This window comes from Sitophilus oryzae, unplaced genomic scaffold (genome assembly GCF_002938485.1).
Source record: "Sitophilus oryzae breed Bouriz unplaced genomic scaffold, Soryzae_2.0 scaffold_1442_pilon_pilon, whole genome shotgun sequence".
Classification (NCBI taxonomy): Eukaryota; Metazoa; Arthropoda; class Insecta; order Coleoptera; family Curculionidae; genus Sitophilus; species Sitophilus oryzae.
In genome coordinates this window covers 1,908,452-1,927,251 of record NW_022146107.1, presented here as the reverse complement: position 1 = coordinate 1,927,251, position 18,800 = coordinate 1,908,452, and the positions used below count along the sequence as shown (strand labels likewise).

General features: G+C 33.2%; 1 protein-coding gene and 1 pseudogene across 1 annotated transcript; both read right to left on the bottom strand.

Annotated features, from left to right (window-relative positions):
* Positions 1-1,054: 1,054 nt before the first annotated feature.
* On the bottom strand, positions 1,055-1,534 carry LOC115877205. Its single transcript, XM_030893364.1, has one exon. The coding sequence runs from the start codon at positions 1,532-1,534 to the stop codon at positions 1,055-1,057; it is 480 nt and encodes a 159-aa protein (XP_030749224.1).
* A 13,559-nt stretch (positions 1,535-15,093) lies between these two features.
* On the bottom strand, positions 15,094-16,392 carry LOC115877233 (annotated as a pseudogene).
* Between the last annotated feature and the right edge of the window lie 2,408 nt (positions 16,393-18,800).

Sequence of the window (18,800 nt, the reverse complement as noted above, 5' to 3'; positions counted from 1 at the left end):
CATCCTGTTTTAAGAGGACCAAAAACAGAAAAATCTAGTGGCTGCAGTCTGTGCGTTAGATGGCTAGGGAGACGAAATAAAACTATGTGGTTGTCTATGGCAGCTTGTACAAGTCTTGCGCTGATGTGGCTTTTGTATCCATCAAACATTAAGAGTGCTTTCTGAGTAGGCTCCACACTTGGCAAGGATTCTTTAATTTTTTCACGTGTGATATAAATTGACCAACAAACCAACTAAAAAAGAGTGGCTCTTCCATGTATCCTTTAGTCGTCGCCGAATATGTAGTTCCTGGAAAATATAAGCCACCTCCATCCTAATTTCTAAGCCACGTCCATCTTGGTAATACCGCACTTCCTTGAAAAATGATATGAGGTGGTAAATAAGAACCTTCGGCGCTAACGCAACAATTGATTGTTATATTTTCACGACTTGTGCCTCGAATGCGTTGATAAAAAATTGCTTTATTTTTTTCGCCAATGGCCCTAATTTTGGATGGATCTGTACATAAGCCGGACTCAGTCACAGTTAAAGAAAAGTTTAGGAAAATCATTAAATGAATTATCTTCAACAATTTTCTGTAACTTGTTAAAATGGTCAGCTACAACGAATGGATCATACGCTTCTGCCCTCTTATTTTGTAAGCTTTGACGTTTCTTTAGGGATAACCCAGGGTGGCGACCCATAAAATTTTTTTACCAATCTTGACCAGGATTACCTTGCTGAAAAGGAGTCGAAATCTTTGATTCTTGACAAAATTTCTGAATGTTATTATAAGAGTTCTTCTTTATCCCAGGGATAACCGAAGTCGGCTCTCGCCAAAATTAACTGTTCCAGTTGATCCTCAACTTGCTTTGAAATGGCATTCTTCCGACCAGAGCGGAGGGTTGTTTTTCTTCCATTTATACGGTTAAATATAACGCTTATTGGGACGCCATAATGTTTTGAAGCAGAGCGATATAAACGGCAGTGATTTCTTACATCATTTACGGCAGCTATTACGTTTTCTTTGGTATAGGACATGTCTGGTTTCTTTTTAGTATAGTTTCGTACCATACTAAACGGCTTTTACCTTCGACGGCTTCTGAACAGTGGAGACACCAGTTTCGTCAATATTGTAAATATTTTGTGGCTCAAATCTATATCTTTCCAAGACAGTTTCCAGTTTATTAAAAAAGTTTGAAACGTTCTCCCTATTAAAATTCATGGCTCGTGCGAGGCTGGTAGTTTGAGGGGTGCGCAACGTTAATCTCGGATTTCTTCTGAAAAAAGCTGTGAGCCAATCTTCACTAACCAGTTCTGCATCATTCCATTTTAGAGGACAATGAAGCCGGTTAGCAGATGAAAACTGAAATGCAAGTTTTCGGAGATCCTTTGTAGTTAATCCAAAATATAAATTAACAGATTTTTCGCAGTATTCGACTAGCTGCGACTCCTGTTGAACAGTAAACACCCTATTGTACGGGCTGTATCCTACTTTAGGCTGTAACCTGTTACGTAGAGCATTCACATAGCGACTTAACGAGACATGGCACATTCCCTAATCTTTTGCTGTTTTTCTAACAGACTGTTGATTGTCAATCATCTTTCTGGCAGATTCTTCATAAATAACTTTGGGTGTCAGTCCCCTTTCAGTATATCTAGTTCTTGGTTTTACCATTTTTAATCTTAAACTGTAAAAAATAATATATTATTTAGCAAAACAGTAAACAGGTGTCAATAGTAACACGTTACAATCGACACCATGCGAAAAATGTGGGTGAGAACTAATTTGACACTGCATTTGTCGGACCAGGTGTAAAGCAGACGTTATTGCCCAAGCAAAACAATAATTATCTTGGTTTTCTACATTGACAACAGCACCCTTATTTTGAATAAACTTCGGCAATTTGATATAGGAAGATCCACCCATTGAACTATATTTATTAATATTAACTTCTAAATACATAATTCGATGTAGTGCCCAACCTTGAAAAGAAAATTACATATTAATACACTTATGTATATTGACTAATAAATTAATATACCTGAATCTTTCTCTTGAAATTTTGTTGTCTGTACGATTATCTTCTCAATAAATATTTGAAAAATATCTTCAAAATCAGTTGCCATATCAATAATTTCGTTGGCGGTATTAAATGACTTTTCACTAAATTCTTCCGTAGACGGTAATTGATATAAAGCAAAGAGTTCCGTATTTATTTTAATAACATTATGAACCCGAAGTATTTCATGAATTAAATTAATAATTTTCGATCTGATCTCATTAAAAAAGGAAATAAAATCCGTATAAATGTTATTACTAGAAATTCTATAACTTGCGATTCTAGATTTGAAAGCACTCCATATTATTTCTACTCCATCAGATAACGGTGCAAAAGCATTTTTTCTATGCTGTTACGAACGCCTGTGAGCTGTCATATGGTTTGTAGCCACTTCTACATTACATATAGAACAAATTTGCTTTTCAGGTGATTGTGGGATATAGTCTAATTTCAACCGTTTACTTGCAACACCATCATTTAAATGTCTTCTAACACATGATTCGCGTTGATGACGTCGCATATTATAACTTGTAGTAAATGGTACACCACAATTCTCACAAAAATACATTTCTTAAAAATTTTCTACTCTTTTGCCTAATATATTAAATGGTAAGATATGTATTCTCGAGTCTTTATAGGCCAAATGAAGTGACACCTGATATTATCAGCCTTATACTAAATCCACCGTAAAATTTTCCTTGAATGAAGACTAGAAGACCCATACCCTTCTTTTTAACCTTGAAAGAGATATAGTAAACCTCTCTAGCATATAAACACCTACATACACACCTTCAAGACCACAAACCATAGGCGGCCAACCTTTTTACAGACAATAAATAAGATGAATTAAGGAATATCTAACTAAATACATAAAAATATATAATATTATATCTACATATATATGTATACAAACTTTAAACTTATATTAATTAAAAATTTAATGGGCGTCATACCAAAAATAATGGTGCGTCATAATCTTAAATTATTGGATAATAATAATTTATTAATAAAAAATTCACAGATTTTGCAACATGCGCAACCATCATATGCGTATTGAAAATACCAGACAAAAAGGTCGGCGGTGGTCGGCAATCACCTGTTTTTTACATTTTATATTAACTTGTGACGTAATTTGGAAGAGCTCAATAGAAATATAAAAGAACTAAACCTTGGTTGGAAAGCAATTTGACATTCGTGACGTCAGCATTCTGTCAGTCTAACGTATCGCTAATCGCCAGTCGCAAATACTAGGGTCGGCATTACTCGTCTTGGGTGCCGATTTTCGTGTGTATGAAACGTAAAATAAGATGTACTAAATAAAGACAGAAGGCAAGTATTTTCCCAAGCACATGGAATCTAGCGTCAGATTAAAGTGATTATAAAATAAATATTTCGTATTTTGGCTCTCTCCGACTTAGTAGATTAGCGATTCACTCCTATACACGTAAACACCGACCTAAGGTTTTGCTTGCCAGTAGGGTATATTCCAGATACGTATAGTGAACAAGTGAACCGTTCGCAACGTTAAATAATTTTGATATTTGATTTTTATCGTGATGGCTTTTTATAAAAGTGAAGAATTTATTAAAAAAAATATTAATGATGGAGATGGACGTGTGGGATTCATGAATGGTCACGATCACGGTCACTACACTATAGGAATGTGAGGTATGTATATACATAGAATTAATGGCATTAATTTGCAATAGCACCTGGAACCCACAGTTTCATTATGGAGCCAGATTAAACCAATCAGAATGAGTATTATGTTACCGTAAAAGCCCGAATATTGGTTAAACGTAGGGTTACCCACGTAGGAGCCCGAAATATGCAAAAAATGTCAGTTTAGGTTAAGTTTAGATTAGGCCTATATTTTTATTAATGCAAATCCAACTAAAACCTAATTCTAATCTAACCTAAACTCACTCCCTCTTTTGCATATTTCGGGCTGTTACCTAGGTATTTCTAGGTTTAACCAATATTCGAACTTACGGTTAAATTCGCCGTACAAAAAATAAGCAATAGTTACTGTAGATAAAAATAAATTAAAATGTAGTTCCACGATAATTTAGTTTGCAACTTCTTTTCATCATACTTAATAAAAAGCAAATCACAACCACTACTCACTGGTATGTATACCTATGTATTTTTAAACATCATTATGAGATTTTAAGTAGACATAGGTGCCCATAATATGAGTAGCGGTATTGACGGTTTTTTGTTATGATGAAAATGTTGTGTGATATAAAAGCAACAAAATATATTATCGATTGCAGCAACTATACCTAGTTTACCTTCAGTATGTCCAATTAATATAGAACATTATAACTATGCATGATTTTAAAAATTTGCTACCATTATATTTTGATAGTTGAGTTTTGAAATTATTATTTTATAATTATTATTTCTTAAACAAAACAGACCCATAATAATTCAAATCTTTATGATCCAAGACTTCCAAGAATTATAAAGTAATCTCACGTCAATTTTTTTAATTATTGCATGCTTTAAATGTTTGCAAAGTTAACAAAAATATTTCTTTGAATACCTTGCAATTAATATATTTGCTATTTAATATTATCAGTTTCCCCATTAAGCCTATTTAATATTATCAGCTCTGCATCATATCCGAAATTCAGATTGTGTGTGACACAACGAAGAGTCAACGTGCAACGTGAACGACAAGAAAAATGGCAAGTAAAAAACTTGTAAAGTCGTAATTACTAATTACACAGTCCTTCCCTTTGAGTTCTCCTGCCTAAAATCTATATTGCCTTTCCTAAGATTTTAAATATAAATGATTGAAACTCATACAAGTTTACCACAATTTAAACTTAAGATAATTATTTAATTATTAAATCCATAATTATATTAAAATATAACACTTACGAAGTTTCTAAATATTAACTATTTCTACTTAATCCAGTAGCGTAGCGTAGGTCCCGCAGCACCCGCAATGGGGCCTCGTGATTTTGTTTACTAAATACATATATATGTGAACAGCGTCCCCTACAATTTCCAAAAAATGTTGTGTTGATTTATTTTTAATATTTTATTTTTATGTTCCTTTATTATTATTTTTTTCTTATGTGGAATAAGTTTTTTTCTTGTTTTTATATTTTAAATGACTTTATATACGTACATAAAGCTATATTATATTTTTAGTGTGTTTTATTTTTTATTTTAATATAAGGGCACCAAAAAAAAATTTTGCGGGGGGGCCTCATTTGAAGTTACGCTACTGACTTAATCATTTAATAATTCTGATAAAAACACGCTTGATTATTTATTTTAAAAATCATACGGGCTATAATCATTAATATGACTATATTAACAATACTTAAATAAAAATTTATTTGAAGGAATGTCATAACCGTAATGTAATGTCATTACAATAAATTGTAAAACAATAAGTATCTAATAATAACTCGGAATAACTATTAAAAACTGCTCATCGCGTTATAGATGTCGGCGTCTTGTCTCTATTATTTTATTACCCGCTTAGCTATAGTTTGATTTCAGATAATGCAGATTTTAATGTGCCATTTATGTTTTTTTTATTAGAATTATTATTTTTAGCATATTTTGTATACTCTATGAAGTGATTTTAAGAAGTGTTCCTGTTCATTTTTCAATTATTAAAGTGCCTATTTAGATACATTCAAAATTAATTAATTAATTGGTGTATAGTATTTGTATTATGGGTTTGTTTATTTTTTATGAAATGTATTTTTTTCCTATTAAAATAAACATAGCTTACTAAATCACTAGCTAGCCATTTTTAAATACAGGGTGTTAATTAAGTATCTGGCCAAACTTCAGGAGATGATTTTTTGAGTGTTTTTAAGGTAAAACGTTCATATAAACATGTGTCCGTAAATGTATAATTTTAAAGATATAGGGGTGACAATGTGTTTTCTAATAGACCTTTTTTATTAATATCTCAAAGATCCGTTGGCCGATTTTGTTGAAATTTCGCCGTGTTGTGAACTTTGATAAGTTAGCACTAATTAAATGATAATTATTTACAACAATATTCAACCGATAAAAACTTCCATTAAAAAATATTTGGCACCGCCTTGGATTCATTTGTTTTTACGCCTTTTGGCGGTGGAAACCATGCAAGCTTTTTCTTTGTTCTAAGTTGTTAATTAAAAAAATAATAATCATATAAAAAAATATAGGTCCTAATAGTCTAAATTTTATCCTTGTTTATAATAATATACAAGGATTTTATCAAAATGTATCAGCAGAAACGATGAGACCCGAGTTATTATATGTTTTGGAACTTAATGATTTAATTAATTATTCCCTTTAATACATCGATTGTGCGCATTATCCTACGCCCCAAGAAAAAATATTGCATTAGTCTAAATTTATTATTTATGTTATTCCGCTCTTTCACGTATAATTTGCCTCTTGATTCTCATACGGAAAGAGTTAGATTTTAATAGCCCAACTTTACCTAACAACCCATGCCTTGACGCATATTCTTCTTTATAATAATATCGGCTTTCCCAGACTAAACATCCATATCCATAAAATAGTTGACCCACACACACTTAAGACCTCATTTCGACCCTCGAACGGCCTTGCGATCGACTTACGTGTTGACAAGTTGATTAGGCAGGTTATTGAACTCATGTTGCCTCTAGCATGTCGTTTTTTCAAAGATGGGTCCCATATAAACGCAGCCAGAAGTATTTTCAATACTAAAAACAAATAGATATACGTTTTATAGTTTAAATTATCAAAAATCATATAAAGATTAAATTATTTAAGGGAACCTCTCGGAATGAATTGTCTAGACACTCTGACAAGTTGAAATACGAATAGCAATGAAATCATCTTTGGTCATACGTAAAAACCCATCACACACATACACACACGTGAGGGTGAGATACGTATATTCAGTCACATCTATATGACACATTATACGACCTTGAAATACTTCGACAAAGACCTAAGATTCTACAAGTCGACACATGTCAAAAGCGTAAAAAAGGGATTAGTGGAGGGAATGGGGGGGGGGAGTGGCGTCTTTATTCGTGACGTCATGTGAACAAGGGTTTGCTTCCTTTTCCCATGCCTGGGTTTCAGCGTATATGGTGACCTTGAAAACAGGTGGCATCATATGGCCCTCAACGTGGGTTTGCACCTGTTTCTCAAACCGAGGTTTAGGCACATATGGTGACCTTGAAAAAAAAGGAGTGGGGGGATAGCAGAAAATTGACTATTTACCCTACTGTTGTTGATTAAAATTACCAAAATTATGTCTAGGCTGAGTATTAAAATTAGGTCTAAAATTATTAAAATGTTGTTGAGGTATCTGAGGTTTAAAGGTTTGCTGATTTTGTTTAAAATTTTGAGGTTTATTTTGTGAGAAAATATTTCCCTGAAAGTATTTAATATTATTTTCTTCAAGAACTAATTGAATTGCCTCAGTAAGATCTTTAGGTCGCATACAGCGTATTGTATTTCCTAACGGTTCCCTAAGTCCCGATAAGAAAGTCTTAAGAGCTAATTTTTTATATAAATCGCTCTTAGTAGAAGCGGCTAATGTAGTTTCGTGTGCGTCTACGTAACTGCATAATAAATTTAATATTTCTAAACACCTATCATAGAAATCTTGAGCAGATTCGTTCGGATTCTGTCTCAAGATTAACAAATCCCGATTTAAGCAAGCTTCGTCGCGTCTGTCGGCGAAGTTTCGATACAAAACATCTTTTAATTGATCCCAATTTGTGACATTCTGCACATTGACAATCAATTTAGCATTACCACTAAGTTTACCTATCAAACTATTTAGCAAATAAATATTTTGAAAACATTGAGGATTAGCGATATCATAGAAATTATCAATCAATGACTTGCATACAGTTAAAAACTTATTCAATTCACTTGGATTACCGTTGAAAACAGGTACACAATTAAGGTATTCTAGTTTGAATTGAGACATTCTTTTAATGTAATTGATTTTTTCTAAATTAATATTAGGTGTATTAGTTTGATTACTTATATTTAAATCTGAGTTAGAGTTTGCTGAAGGCGTTAAATTTAATATTTCTAAAGAACTTAAAATATCTTCCACTGACATATATAGCTTAAGAATTGCACTACTTACATAAGAAATGCCAAGTTGTTCTTCATTCCGTCTGTAGAGAACAATGGATGGTCAGGCGATGTTGGTCCTTCTCAAAACCTATCGATCTCTGTGAAATAGGACAATTCTGGTTTCTATTCGCGTGATTGTACCCCTCACTGATCTTGTACACTTCCTCGATGGATAGTACGCACAATAAAGTTATCGATCACTTGTTCGATTGCCGATTAATCAATTGAAATTGAACAACGATGCTCGATGCAAAACGTTTTCGACAATCCTACCACGACTGCGCCACTTAACTTATTGGATTCAAACAACCCGTTTTTAAAAAAGATTTATTTATAAATTTAATTTAATATGTGGAGAAATACGTGTTTACAGCTGGACAACAAAGCTCTAACTGAATACAAATACAATGAGAATTAACGAAGTTAACAATAATGCTTGTCTCAGCGAAAACAGAATTAAAGTCTTTTTCATATGATCTTCATGGTAAAGGGTGGTATAACACGTGACTTGGGCGGGGTTTTTGTTTACACAGGGTTACCTACGGCCTAATCATATGGTGTTTACTTAATGCACAAAAATTTGAATTTGTTGATGGTAGCGAATGAGCGATTTTACGCGCGTTTGTCAAACTTTACTTTAAAGAATGTAATTTTCATGTCATTTTTGACGTAATTTTTCAGTCAGCTTTTCTTCTCTGTTTTATTGTATTCAAATCAGACTCACAATTCAACTATAGAACAATAGTTACGTACTCAGAGCAATAAAAGTCTAGTTACATACCTTGATTACTGATGGTTTCATTACTAATTTGTACGTCATCATCAACCGTAAAATTGCTTAGTGTGGAGGTTGACGTGGAGAACGACGTAGGACGATGGACCAGGGGCGATTCAGCGGGTCCAAGAATTATTATCGGAATATTTTCTTCGGCGACGGCGCACAGTGGATCGACGCAATGCAATTTGCTGGACATTCAGCAATTATGCCAAATTTCTAACTTAAGACATTTTTTTGAATAAATGTGTTCTAAAATCTTCATATTTGTTAAAAATAGTCATAACTTTATTATAGATAACTTACTGAATAGTGCAGTAATAGGGGTGAATAGTGCAATAATTTCATACTTATTCCAAAACTTAATGATCTTTTTATCATATTTTTTATTCTATATGAATTATGACCTTGCGATTTGTCCAGTTCTTTAATACCAACATATATTCAATAACAATAATTCCTTAATTATTTTATAGTGTATCACAAAAAATTAAATTTTAAACAAAATTTTCCATAGCCATCTTTGCTGCAAGCGGCTGCAATAAAACTTTGTATTCATAAGTTTAGCATAAAATAGAGAAGTCATACCCACCAACAAATAATCGGGACTCGGTGGAACTTTTTGATAATTACGAAAGAAAGATGCAAACTATAATAAATTTCGCTGTAAAATGTATATTTTCACGGAGAATAGAGTTAAATAAATACCCAAGTGTTTCAAATTTACTTTAAAGTATTCGTTACAATATGGGATAAAACTTTTGTATGGGTCACATGAATAAGGTCATTTATTTAATCCATAATTTGCTCTATAAACTTCCTACATATTAAATATCTTTAACAAGAAACGCATATATTGTATATCATTCTATATAGCTTTGGGTGGATTTTTCAGTAAAATTCGATTTTATTTGATTAAATTATGGCCTTCTGAATGTGTATTTCAAGAAATTTGTATTAAAAGTTTAAATACGATTTTAAGTGTTATGTCCAGCATCAAACATACGATCGTTCTACTGTGCGGCGGTGCCGGCGCGGCTGTCGCTTCTACTAACTCCATTCCTGTAAAAATTGCCACGCCCTTTCTTATTTGAAGTTCAATAAAACACAAAGTTTACTTAATCTGAATGAGTTGCATAGAGGCCACTAGCTTTTTAATTTTAACCCCTGGTCGGGGTTCAAAGATATTAATAAAAGGGCGCCACGAGATTATACTCTATGAACTCGGCAATAAAGATGTAACTATTAAGTAGTCTTCAACACTAACCTCGAACTGTTGAGTGTAACTACCATGAACTTCAAATCTTACTATAACTATTTGTACTTAAGTGACTCTAACTTAACTATGAGACTAGACTGTAAATAATACTACTAAAAATATTTAAGCAATTTATTAAAATATCAAAAAGTTTATATTTAAAGAAATGAAATTGAAGTTAAATGAAATTTAAATCAATAAGTACTAAAACTATGACGTCAAACCCCCTTATCTAACTTAATACTAGATACAAACAGGGTGGTTTACATAAAGCAAATCTAAATCTAAACAGTCTTACTCTAATCGATGTACAATCTTGAAACAACTCGGAAGTTCCTCCGGCTGAGCTACGGTATATAGCTACAGGGTGGCTACGGCGGTGCACAGCAGCTCGGTGTACTGTCACTGGAGCCCACGGATTTCAGCACACGTACGGATGCCAGCCAGGTGTAGGACTTCGAAAGGTGAACATAAAAACCCTAAATAATATTGGTTGTCTTAGAAAAGAGCCTCAATTATAGAACAAGGACTAGCACAACGTGTAGGAGTTAATAAAGGTAATAAAGAAGGACTAATCAAATCTGAACTTTTCCTCAACGAGGGTTTATGATGTCCAACGGGTAACTCTACACACGGACAACAGGAACGGATGGAATTCTGGACTGTTCTGTGCTGCGGTCTGGATCGGTCTTCTTGCTCTACAATTACGAACAACCAAATAAGATTTAAGAAAGATAACACTCAACTAATCTTTCTACACCACGTGGGCGTGGAAAAGTCGAAAACCAGTCAACAATACGAATAAAAATCAGTTGAGCATTGACTTAGACTAGGCAGAAGAATTATAGCATACCTTGGAACTATCGGGGACCTCTTGGGCACGTGGAATCGGAATATCGGTCGGAAAAATTTGGCCATTTAATCCCTTACGGAAATTGGTCGGCGGTCCATAAAAATCATCAAAATCCAACCACGCCTCTGACCAAAGGTGTTTCGGAAGCCTTAATCCTTCTTTACGAAGACCTGCTATTCGCCAACAGGGAATGCTTCACGAAACGGCAGCCATTGCTTCACGACGATATTCTGACGGTGGATACACAAGAAGTGATGCAAGGATTCGATTTCCTTCACAAAATCAGATTTCAACCGGAAATCTCCCTCCAGGATATAGATAGAGAACTATATATCTTGACTAGTCCAACTCACAAAAAGGCATAAATAAAAAACGACGTTCTAGAATATTTTTCATTGTCATATTTCATATCCGGTCAATGAACGAACTTATTCACAAATTCGAACCATTAAATGAACGAATTGCACACTGCGATCCACATCAAAAATAACCAATTTAACTACGAAATTTTATCTGATAATTATAAAATTTCAATAACCAAAACAAAGGATAAATAAATCCAAAAACATCTGATTTGATCTGACAGTGACAAGGGACAAGTGATGACCAAAGATTTAGAGAGATGGACAAAAATTCTAATGCTGGGCGGCATCCAGTGATAATATTCTGTGGCTCTATGGCGCGGTGTATATCGGGTTGCATAATTGTAAAATTTAAATAAAATAATATTTAACAATAAAATTATAGTAAACATGATGCAAAAATAATAGCTATTTGCGATATTTTATGAGCTAGCACACAGAGGTCGTTGCGAGGAAATTTGACTGTTACAAAATTAAGTAAATATTTTATTTTAAATGTGTTGAAATATATCAAATATGTATTACCTTGTTCCTCAGTAACATTGGTGATATTATGTTGAATAGAATGGGGTGAATGGGCAACTAGTTTTGACGGTATCGCCGTTTCACATTTTTTTAAAAGCAGTTCATCATTGCTTCGTTCATCCTACTCGTCTTCTGATGGGGTCGATTTTAAAATGCAGCTTTTAGTAGTATAACCTGAGGATGATTCATTGGCCAGCAACAATTCCAATTTATTCTTGGCTGTAGCATGAGACACTATAAAAAAATATTATTAGGTAGGTATACAGTACAATACATAAAAATTTATCTACCTGTTTTGAAATGGATTTTAACCTTCCAGTAGTCACGTGAAACTTGGAATTTTAAGTAGTCACCCCGGTCTATGACACCGGAATTTTAATTTCTTAGAAAAAAAATAAAATAAGGATAAATTTGATTAAGTTTAGTACAATGAAGGGTAATAATAGCCAATTTAAGTAGTTTCTATTACCCAAATAAATTTATTTTGACTTATTTACTAAAAAAAGAAAACAAACAACTCTTTAGAAACTTACAAACCTAAAAATAATGTTAGGACTATTAGGATAAAATAATTTTAAAAAAGAAAACAAACAACACTTTAGAAACTTAGAAATCTAAAACTATGATAGGACTATTAGGATAAAATAATAATATTATTCTAACACACAAATGTAATTCCAGTCTAAAAATAAAGTTCATTACTTTTTTAGTCTGTTTGGGCAATGTCACAGCAATCGCGGCATATTGGGATCAAGTATTCAAGGCACATAAACTTTTTGCACCTATAACAGGAAAATCTTGTTTTTCGATTTTTTTTCCAGTCACAAATCTTCCAATTCTAACCTCTGGAACAGGTACGACATCATTTTGAATTTGACATATTTCTCGAATTCTAAGCGTCAACATTCTTGGAAGGTTGGTCATTGTGGCACGTTGTCTCATTAGGGGTAGAACCAATTCGTAAGCCAATTTTCGTAAGAAATTTCTCCTCAACAAAGTGGTCGGAGCATTGTTATCATCGTGCACAATTTTAGCATTTATCCCACCTACATTTAGCATAAGATAAAATATGACCATTGGCCATCTTCTGGTATTACTGGCACAACTATAACTGGCACAAAGTTTGTCGATTGTATCCACTCCCCCTTTAGTAGAGTTATAATCAATAATAATGATAGGCTTTTTCTGCTCTCCAGTTTCTTGGTCGATATCATCATGGTAGTGCATACTTGAGACTACAAGTACGTTTTTCTTTTTATTTGGTTTATAAGATACAAGAGCACACATATTTCTAAAACCGAACATACTCGAACATTCAGGCAGTGTTATGGGTTGAGTAAACTCAACAGGAAGTTGCGCCTTGTTTTTTCTTATTGTGCCTATTGATGTTAATTTATGCTCGGTAAACAATTTTTCAACAAGAGGTAGGGAAGTAAACCAATTGTCCATTGTTATATTTCTTCCACTTCCAGAAATATGATTGGACAGTCTAAGGACGATATCTTCAGATTTATTTGAGACCTTATATGGACCTTCCGGCTGTTGCCCAACATAAATTTCCATCTTGCTTGTGTAAAACCGTTTAGAATCACACATTGCAAAAACTTTAATTCCATATTTGCTTGGTTTTGATGGAATATATTGTCTAAACCCGCATTTTCCTCTAAACGCAGGCAACATTTCATCAATCGTTGTAAATTCGGAATAATGAAACCCTTTTTCGCAATTGGCCACAAATATATCAAATAAATTGCGAATTGGTGCAAGCTTGTCAGTTGCTTTACGCTCATCGCGAGTTTGCTTGTCATCAAACCTTATCACGCGAAGAAGAAATCTAAATTGCTGAAGAGACATTGTGAGGCGAAACATTTCAACACCTGATCCATCGGTGCTCCACAGTTCTTCTGTATTTAATCGACTTGCATGATAAACGCCACACAAATAGAGAAGTCCAATTAACGCACGGACTTTAAGAGCATTAGTTGGATTTGCATCTTGGTTCCTAGAGAACTTCGTTTTAACAATATCAATGTACTTGTTTGTATTTGTGACTATGATATCTATCATATTATCGTTAAAAATATTTCTATATCTTCGCAGGTTCTTTTAGTAATTTTGTGTCAATCGAAGGTCCAGAAAATCGTTTTATAATGTTTTCTTTTCTCGCTTTCCTAGTCTTACGTTGTAATGGATGTTTCGACCAACGCGTGAATTTATCTTTTCCAAGATATGTAAGGTTTCCTAAATAATGCACTTCCTCTTCAGTATCTGTAATATTTTGATCAGTATCGCTATCTGTCTCCTGACATTCCTCCTGATCCGATTCCTGATCGGATTCGATATCGTCGTCCAACTCCGTTGCATCTTCGTCAAGTGCCTCCTCCATCAGTTGCTGAAGACGTTTTTGTTCTTTTTCATACAAATCCATCTCTAAAACAAGTGTATTTTTAACAAAACACCTATAAAGTTTAAATATATATAACTTACCGACTAAAATTACTAATACCGATATAGTCACCCCGGTGCACCAGACCGTTTACTTTAGTGGTCACCCCGGTCTCAGAATCCGGATAACGTGATAACTGAAAACTCCTTCACTATACAATTGCCCAAACTAAACTACCACTGAAACGCGCGCAGTGCTGCCAGATCTAAAATGGCCAAGGCGGTAGATTCAACGTATAGAAAACGGTAGATTCGGATTGAAAACGGTAGCCATCATATTATGATAACATGACGTCATAATTTCGTGCCTGCCGAAACCTATTCCGCGACCTATTCACACTATAGCCGATTTTAAGCGAATAACAGGAATAACCCAATGGTTATGGTTGAGGTTCACAAACAAACAATGCTTTAAACGTCAGTTGTCAAACGATCAATAAACAAAGGACGTTTAAATCATTGTTTATCTCTGTGGTTTATCTGTCAACGTCAATCATAACCAATTATACGCTTTTAAAATCGACTAATCTAGCAAGATTTTTAGTATATTTTCGTAAATTTTTCTATTTAATATTTTTGCAAGAGAAATTAAAAACTGGTAATATGTTTAATTAAATTTTTATTAGACTAAAGGAAAAATAATTTTTAAAATTTATAATATATCTTAACATAAAAACTCAACACTTAAATAATCTAAAACAAAATAAAACTTAGGTACGTAATATTAATAAAGAAAAATAGTTTAATACATTATTCCGAATCGGAATATTCATCAGATTTTTTATACAAGTGATTACTGTTATGGTATGACAACAACTCATTGGATATATTTATGTCATAACATTTTGTTTCGATATATTCTTTGCTATGCATTAGTCCAACTATAGTGCTTGTTGACAACGAATTCCTCTGCTTCGTCTTAAGCAGATTAATTTGGGAAAACTTTCTTTCTGCATTTGCAGAAGAATGCGGCAAACTTAGCAAATTAAATGCAAAGGATGAAAGAAAAGGAAACATTTGTGTTTTATCGGCATATTTTTGTTCCTGGACTTTTAACCAAAAGGATATTACGGACTCATCGTTTTTAAAGTTTCGAATTAGATCTGAATTTTTAAGAAGTCTCCACTCATTGTCCAATTTTTGAAGGTCATTTGGCAAAACTAAATTAGGAAAATGTACGGCTAGAGGGACTAGGGACTCATCATTACATTTTATTATATATTCCGGATTTATTAAACACATAGATTTTAATACATCATTGTCAAAATCATATCTTTTAGATAATTGCTCTGCGGCCTCTATATAAAAATCTAGACAACGCACGCGAAGAATATGTATTTCTTCAGCCGATAAATTATTATTTAGGATATATTGAATAAGATTGGCTCCTAAATATATGTTTTCGATATTCTTATAATTCTCTGGATTTTTGACATTTATTTTTTGTAATTGGGTATTACTTTCCAGTACATTTTTTTTAATAAAATAATCCAGAAGGGTTCTGTAAGTTTCACACATGCGAATATGTAGATTGTATAATTTTGGTTCGATCGACTGCATCTCCTTATTTAAACTATTAAAAAGTGGCAAGATATGTTGTAAAAATAACAGAAAAGCCAAGGTTAAAGGGTCTTGAAGGACTTTCAAAATATTTTCTGCTGCCAACAATTTGTCATTTGTGACAGCATCAATGAAATAGAGTTTCAGGGCATTAAATTGTTCGATAATCCTACACACAACCGCCTCTAAAGAAAGCCAACGGGTTTGAGAAGGGTGGAGAATTTTGTGGATTTTTGTATGCGTAAAATTTTGAAATTCCTTTAAGGTTTCAATTCTTTTGGGACTATTTGCTATGTAATTATAAATATTTCTAATGCAGTCTTCAACTGCCCTTGGAAGTTTCATACAAGCACTTGATGAACATAACGCAAAAACTGTGACAAACACATTTCATTAAAAAAATATGAGGAATGTCAGTTTTTAACTTTTGCCATTACTGATCTGTGTGCCCCAGCCATCACATTGGCACCGTCTGAGGCAAACCCAATTAAGTTGTTTAAAAAGGGTACATTATTTTTATTTAGAAAACTTACAATCTCCCTGTAAATATCAACAGCTTTGGAACTCTTCATTGCTATTAGAGTTAGGAATCGATCTCGTATTCTAAAATAAATAAATAATAACTTGATATATTCGAGACTAAAATATAAAATAACACTTACTGGTTGCCATCAAAATATCGGCAAATTAAAAACTAAATGTTTAGTAGTGCTTTAAATCAGTGGATTCATCTATTATTAGTGAGAATTTGACAGATTTCAATATGTCATAAATATTTTTCGAACTTAGCTTCCCAATAATATTTTTTACTATAGATGTGGTCTTGGTCCGACTGCATTTAATATTTTTGGCCACATCTGAGCCGCAACAAACTTTTGCCAGAAGTTGAGGAATGTGTTCCGTGACAGTAAATGGCAAATTATGTTCTGCCACAAAAGCAGAAATATACAAATCTGCTCTTTGTGGCCACATCTAAACTCGTCCGTTCTTTTCCAGTTTTTATAAGCGATGTTAAAGTTGGCTGTTTTTTACGGACTTGCATTTTTCCGATGTGCCTCGCTGTCTTGATGTCTTACAAGTTGTAATTTTCCCGAACTGACGCTAATATTCTTTTGGCAAACTTTGCAATAGCCCTCAGTATCCGTTTTCCCAGGTGCTAGCCAGTTTTTAAATTCTGATTCCCATTCGCTCTTAAATTTTTGTGCATATTTTTTCTTTTGGCCTTACTGGAGGTAGGAACCGATGGGTCATCAGTTAAATAAGATTCATCAGAACTAATAATATAATACATTATAGATGCTTAGAATGTCGATATTGCATATTAAATTACTTACCTCATGGTCGAAATATTAAAAAACCGCACACAAGCTACGTTACACGATACGAATCATATACGAATCAAAATCAAGGGATAAAATATATTACTATTACCCTTGATTATGTATACTATTACGAAACAACATGACCTGGCTGGTCGTTTCTGGGAATTCCCGAAATATCTACTTCAATTGTGACTTGTGACGTCTGCATAGAGATGAGGCACCGAATCGTTATTCATAGTTTTATCGATAGTAGATTTATAATAATATTATAATATGCTTTTTAATTTATTTTTTAAAAATTCGATAATAAATTCTGGTAACTTTCTCTACTTTTAAAATTGCGGTAGAATTAGTAGTCTGTGCGGTAGAACGGTAACTACTAGGGTGAAAACGGTAGATCTACCGTAAAAACGGTAGGTCTGGCAGCACTGAACGCGCGAGCCGAGGAACATAGCTAGGACCGCGGCCCGCCACCCCCACTACAGCCTAAATTATAACGAATAATTTGATCGCCCGGTCTCAGACACCGTGCGTGACTACTGGAAGGTTAAGCACCTTGTAGTGCGGCTAATACTTATTGGGAGGGATTGATTGAATTACTATTCTTTCAATTTCGGCAGCTTTAGAAGGCCAATAACATATTGACGTTCTTCAAAATTTAAAAAAAAAAGTATATTCATAACTTTTTTACATTTACAACATTCTTCCAAACATTAGAGAAATGGTAAAATGTTATAAATAAAAAAAAGTTTTGAATATACTACCAATGATTTTTCAAAAAGTGGAGTTAATCGAATTGTGCAGTGCACGGCTCAATTTTAGGTATATTGGAAACATTTATTTTGTTTTCAGGTAATCAATTAAATTATTGATACGGGCTTATTAGCTCTCTTTGAACTTCTAGTTTTTCCTATATCTGACATTCCTACCATTTTCTTTCATCCCCTCTATATCTTTGTACGATGAATCATACTTTGTCTGACTGGTTTGATACTTAATATCAAAAGAAGCTAGATAAAAATTACGCTTTCCAACTAAATCTTAAATAACATAAAAACCATTTATTTTAGGTATAGGAACATGTATAATCAAAAAGTAACAAATTAAAAAACCTTTCCACTAGTGAAATAAGAAAAGTGGGTTTCCATAATGGTTTATGGTGAATTTTGACATTCAGATAATTTAATTTTTGAAATAGTCACATGTCTTCTCTTTAGGTCACAGTGGCTGTGGTAATCACTAAATTTGACGTTTAGGCTATACAATTTTTTTTGACAGGCAGTTACTTTTTCTCCAAAAATTTTAAATATTTTTTTTTCTGAAAAAAAGGGTTAATGTTAGATACAGACTGTTTGATATCAATATTCATAAAATTTTACAGACAATTTAAGTATGTAATAAAAAATGGGGGTACCCATTTAAAATAAGAAAGTTGCTGTCAACTTTTGGTATTACCGGAAGTGCCGCCATATTGAAAATATTTTTAATCGATAGATCTCGTTTTGAAAAAAATCTCCGATCTAGATTTTATAGTTCTCTAGTAA